The sequence below is a fragment of the Corvus brachyrhynchos genome, unplaced genomic scaffold, assembly GCF_000691975.1.
Source record: "Corvus brachyrhynchos isolate BGI_N302 unplaced genomic scaffold, ASM69197v1 scaffold65, whole genome shotgun sequence".
Lineage (NCBI taxonomy): Eukaryota > Metazoa > Chordata > Aves > Passeriformes > Corvidae > Corvus > Corvus brachyrhynchos.
Window position 1 is genome coordinate 3660390 of NW_008238365.1, and position 5976 is coordinate 3666365.

Below are 5976 nucleotides of genomic sequence, written 5' to 3' on the forward strand. Positions count from 1 at the left end.
CGGCCGAACCCCTCCCTCGGCCAATGCCATTCCCTGGCACTCGGGCAGGGACAGCCCCAGCTCAACCGTGGGGTTCAGAGGCACTGAATGCCCTTTGTGGACCCCAAAAACTGCTTCAATAGAAGACAAATGGCTGTTGCTCGGGTATGGAACAGCCTTGGACGGAGTGGTCCAGCTGCTTGGAGAGGCCAGAGCCAGTCTCAGAGACACATGGGAGATTTCAGCTCCTCAGGGATGTTTTGGCATGGCTGCACAGGTGTTATTTTGAGGACAAAGGCGTGATTTTTCCTTTCTGGGTGCACTCAGCAGCCTGGTGCATGTCTGTGCTTCCATCCAGTTGTACCCACCCGTGCAAGGGTATGTTTTCTAACCCTGGACCTGCCAAGCCTCCACCACTTGCCTCTGGCACCCCCCAGCTGTGCTGCTCCTCCTGGGGAGCATTTATGGTCAAAAAATCACGCTTTTACCTCTTTTATGAAGTTCATGAAGCGGGCGCCGAACCTCCAGGCCTTGTGCCGGTGGCACTGCAGGGAGTTCACAGTCATCTGCGGTGCGCGCTGGTAGCAGACGGACACCACGTGCACCGCGTCGTACAACAGGGCAGCGTCTGTCTAAAGGGAAGGGGAACAGCGTTGGTGGCCGTGGGGTGTCGTAGGAAAAGGTGGAACCCCCTCTGTGTCACCCCCTGCCAGCCCCAGGGTTTCTCTGTCCGTGTTCCCTGCTGATCATCCCTTGGCTCTTTAGACAAAAAGCTCGGGGTTCTGTCTAAAATCAGCAATTCTGGAAGTGTCATTTGTCTCTGAGCAACTCTTTGGGTTGTTTCTTGCACATTTCCTGCTGTGGTGTCAAAGAGGGAGGCAGCGACTTCTAAATGTAGAAGGTAGTAACAGAGTTTTCTTGTTGAGTCTGTTTTGTCTGAGTGTAAAAAAAACAACTATATGAGAACATATTTTCCACACTATTTTTTACATGGGAAAATAAGAAACAGAGATGTTTGTGGGCACACAATTTTCCAAAAATGACCCAAACTGTCACCAAAATCAGGACCTCATGGCTTTGTGACATATTCCAGCATTTCAGTGATCTGACCTAGGGAGAACTTTTTTTCTCCATATAATGTGATGATTTTAGATTCAATTTGAGATGCCCCATCTCACCTCCAAACACGGATCAAGAGAATGTGATTTGTTTTTCACTCTGATGCGGTAAGACCTCCTAGTGAAAATACATTATTTGCTGGCTTCACAGAGCCACAAAACAGATGCGAGTGTAGCAGCAGCGTAATAAACCACAATAAAACAAAATAATACAGCAAATAACTGAGCAAACATCTAACAGGACGTAGCCATGGAGAAAATCCTCCAGCATTGGCAGCCATCCCTGTGACCTTCCCTTCCCTCATCGACCAAGCATGAAGAGCAGGAGCCCCACCTGCATCCGTGGGTGGGTATGGACCTCAGCAGGGACAGGTTTGTGAGTGTGGGGCTGGGGGAAAGGGGAGGCAAGGATATGTCCAAGCAATTTCATGGTGAATTACAGACTGTAATGCCCAGCTGAGTCCAGGGCCCCACTGGACAGACACCTGGCAAACAGAAATCCAAGGCAGGATGCCTCTGAGAAAGCAAAGAGGGGCCGGGAGCAGAGGCAGTGCTGCTGCAGGCACAGGAGGGCTCAGCCGTGGGCAGCCTGGGGAGAGGCAGGAGCCTGCAGGAGAATGGGGGTCTCTCCTCTAACAACTAAAACAACAGGAGGAATCTGAGGAGCCATTTCAAGGTGAAAGTCTGGGAGGCTTTGCCACTTTGCAGGGCTGGTTCTGGCAGATCCAAAGGAGAGGGAAGTAGGGAGCCAGTCAGCAATTCCGGGGGTCGGAGACAGCCTCGCAGGGAAGACAGATGGGCGAGCAGGTGCTGTACCTTCTGAGCAGTAACTCAGCAGAGCAGAGCTGCCATCAGACCCTAAAAGGAGTCATCAGAGCTGCAGCACAGCTCATCTTTGGGCATTGCTTTGGCGCTTTCTCCCTGCATCAATCTTGGCAAAGTGCCTGGCCCAGCCTGGCCATGTGCTGTGCTCCCAGCCCAGGGAGCTGGTGTCGCACTGCTCTCGGGGGCAGCTGGAGCCCTTTGGGACAGGTCCTGGCTACCTGCCTTGTCTGGTGGCAAATCTGTTGGCAGCTGGGCCTGAGCAGGAGCATTACCACAGCAGTGGGGCGTGGGCTTCACCCCAGACTTTGAAGGACAGTTATTAAAGAATGCAAGAAAATACCTCAGGGCAGATACCTGGGATGAGGTGTTACTGGTACAAGAACCAATAAAAGTAACATTTAGGCCTTAATGACTGTTCCTGCCCTCCTTACCACCCTGCTCTGCTTCCCAGACCCCTGTGCCCTGTTTGAATTACCCGTACCATCATCACACCATCGAGAAGCCCCAGCTCTGCCTTGGGCGCCGACTGCAGCCGCTCCATGGACCACTTCTCAATGATGGAGGACACGTACGGGTTCTCCACGTTGAGGATCCGGAAGCCGGTCAGGTTCACCCCAGAGTAGCGATATGGTTCTAGGTCTAATGCATAAAGATCCTTAAAAGAGAGAAACCGGTTTAAACATTTTGTTTAGCTTTGTTTTGTTTGAGTTTTCTGCATCGCTTCATGTCTGTGTTTGGAGTGAGACAGCAGAGCCTGCAGGAGGTGGGAGGGAGGACATATCCCTCAGGAATTCAGAGGATTGTGCTGTCTGTTGCCGTCAGTCGCTGCTTGCAGAGGCCTGTAGGTGTTGGTGGAATTTGGGTGCCGTATGTGCAGGTTCCCCCACACGCAGCAGAAGGGAACTCCTACCAAAGAGCCAAAGAACTTGGTCTCTGCATGAAAGAGGTGAGTGGATTGTGGGGAGAAAACCAGAATCACTGCCTCTGACCCTGAAAAAAGAGACTTGCAACCCAGGGAGGGGGGACAAGGCAGAGTTTCTGTGTCTGAAGCTCCCATGGGCCTTTCCATGGAGGATTTGCTGGGAGTGCTGAGGCCCACAGGGTGCTGCGGATGACAGAGTCACTCTGAATGCAAAACACCAATTTGCAGACTATCAAAGAGGAACTAAGACGCATTTCTTGACATTCCGACCAGCCTACACAGTCTGCAGATGAATGAGGGTGCCCTTTATATGATGTAAAAACCAGAGCCAGGCAGTGCTCAGCCCTGCTGGCTGCCAGCCTGCGAGCATCACTTAGCAGACAGCGAGGGGCACTGGGGGTACTGAGGGGCACTGGGGCAGCACTGCTGTGGTGCAGCTCTTGGCTTTCCACATGTCTGAATATCAGCTTCAGTGCTCAGGAACGAGTCTGAGTAGTTTGGGGTTAGACAGCATGTCAGGAGCATGTGGCAGCTGATCTGCTCCCCAAAGCCAGGCAGCTCACCCAAGGGGGTGAGTGAGGGAGTGCAGTAAGATGGCAGCCAGGGGTGCCTTGGTTAATGGGAACCATTTGTTGGATGGGACATATTTAATCAGTTTATCCTGAACAACTTCTGCAAGTGTTTCATGGCAGTATAAATGTGGGGAGGCGGAAAGGCAACACCACAAGTCTTCTGCAGCAGAGCGTGGGGTGCATATGTGGCATTCATTGCTTATCACAAGGGCTTATCAAAAAGAGGTTCAATATGGTATGAGATGCTGTGGCTGTGGCTGTGCTGGGGCTGGTCTGTGCTGTGTGATAGGGCTGTGCTGCTGGGACACAGCTACACTGTGGGGCCACCCAGCTACAGCACCCATCTGCCCACGGAGGGCTGGCGAAGTCCACACAGGCTGCCCTAAGCAAAGCAGAACAACAGCAGCACTTGCCAGCAACTGAGACATCATTCTCCATGAGGGAGTGAGGGTTCTTACGGCTGTTTTGGTTTAATAAGCTTTGGGGGTTTGATCTTTTCCATAAGCCTGGCCCCAGCCTCTGCAGCCCCAGAACTCACTGCTGATGGATGCAGTGCTCAAATCTGCAGGTGCAGCAGGGACCAAATCATTAATCACCCTACAATAGAGGTCGGGGCTTGGGGTTTTGGGTTGGTTTTTTTTCCCCTGAAAAATTGCAAGTGCAAACCTGCATGTTCTGTTAAAGGGCATTGGGAAAACCAGTCCACAATGTTGACTTTTGAATGACTTAAGGGAGTTAAGGGCAAATAACAGTGGTTTGACCTCAGACAGGTGCTCATGTCTCTGGCTGTGAGGGGGGACAGCAGTTCTGTGCCTGACCTGCTGGAATGGATCTGTTTTTTCAAGATTCATTTTTAATCAGACATTTCAGTTTGTATCCCAGAAACTGTTGTGAGGAAATAATTTTTTGTTGCAAAAGCTGATGATTTCCCCCTCAGAATGTGACCATATATGACAAATCACATCCCCCAAGCTCCAGACCCCATGGTCTCTGTTGCCCATCTGTCAAACCACCAGCCCTGGCCACCTCTCAGATCCCACCAGTATTTTGGGTGCTGTCCCTGCCCTGCTGCTCCCCACTGACCCTTCCTTTCACCAAGTTCCTATAGAAACCAACCTCCCATCAGGTCCCCCCCTTGGTTCCAGTTTAAATCTCAGCTGCAGCCTGATTTATCACCTCCTGGAATCAGAGGATAATTCAGAATACCAGCTGAGTGTCGGGATGTGGGGAGGTGTGGATGAGAATCATCAGATCAGTTTCTTCTGGATTTTCTGCTCCTGCACAGCCACAAATTGAAACATCTGGTTCTATTTTCCACCTCATCTACATTCCCTTTCACTCATTATTTTCTGTACTGCAGATTAATTCTCCCCTCCACCCTTTATTTTACTCTCGGTGTTTCTGTGACGCTCTCCCCCATCCCCAGTTCGCCCAGCTCGGGCTCCTCGGTGGTGGCAGCAATGCTGAGGACTGATCCTCAGTGCATCCCACGTCCTCAGTGGGAAGCTGGGAAGGTGGGTGTCCAGGAAGGGCACCCCTGTTGCTGCCTGCGGGTGAGGTGTCCCCACAGCTCTGCCCCGGGATGTGGCAGGGGGGCATTGGCTGTGTCTGCAAAGCCCCATTTTACAGACTGCTGAGACAGCCCCAGAAAAGTGGAGTTCTGGGCTTCTCCCTGCAGGGGCTTTGGGTGTAAAATCTGCACGTGACAGAGAGCAGGGCTCATCAGAGATCCTCCTCCTGCTCCTCCCCGTCCTCCTCCTGTGGTGGAAAAGGCTGATGGGGCTCTTCATGCTGGAGTCAGTGAACTGTAGTCATGCTGCCTAGCAAAATGTTGAAGCATTTCATGCCAAGTGTTGATACACTGTGCTCAGTATTGACTGGGGACCTTTTAGAAACATTCAGTATAACATAATAGACTAATTCATTAGCACCCCATGGGTCTCGTACTGGGGAAGCTGAAGCACAGGCATTGCAAGCTAGGAAAACATTGCCTTAAGGAATGACAGATTAAAATATCTTTCCCATGATATAACTGTTATTTCAGGAAAGTGGCATTAATTGTGATTGCTTATCTATTAATTTATTATAATTCCTCTTTTCCCACCTCCAGGCTGTACCTACACATGAAATGTACTCCAGGCTCAGCTGGGGCTGATTAATAGGAGGTTATCTGGGAAATGCTTAAAGCTGCCTGGAATAGATAATGGCAGCAGGGGTAATTAAAATGTCTTTTGCATTTGAAAAATAAATTCTGTAGTTTTTAAGGGTTAGTTTAGTCTGTTTCTTTCCTAAAGGCAAAAAGATAAATTGGATTTTCAAAATCACACAAAATTCAACAGTAGAGTAGACAATAGCATCTTAAATGGAGACAAAAGTGACCCTGCCAGGAAAGCCAAATGCCTCTCAGAGTCAGAGAGGAACTGGCCCATGCTTAACAGAGGGGAGTTAATGTCAGGCTGAGTTCCCTTCCTGCAAAATAAACCTTCAGGACTGAAGCTTGGATCACAGCAGGGCTGCTCCTGGCTGCAGAGGCGTTTCTGGGGGCTCATCCCCAGCTCCT

At 50.6% G+C, this 5976-nt stretch overlaps 1 protein-coding gene across 1 annotated transcript in view; it reads right to left on the reverse strand.

Moving 5' to 3' along the window:
- GRIK3 (glutamate ionotropic receptor kainate type subunit 3) overlaps window positions 1–5976 on the reverse strand; it is a gene marked incomplete at its 5' end in the record, with an annotated part of 50595 nt that overhangs the window by 37431 nt on the left and 7188 nt on the right. Inside the window, 2 exons of the mRNA XM_017736121.1 lie at window positions 468–611; window positions 2404–2577. Of these exons, the coding sequence (XP_017591610.1) occupies window positions 468–611; window positions 2404–2577 (318 nt within the window). The remainder of the gene's footprint in view (window positions 1–467; window positions 612–2403; window positions 2578–5976) is intronic.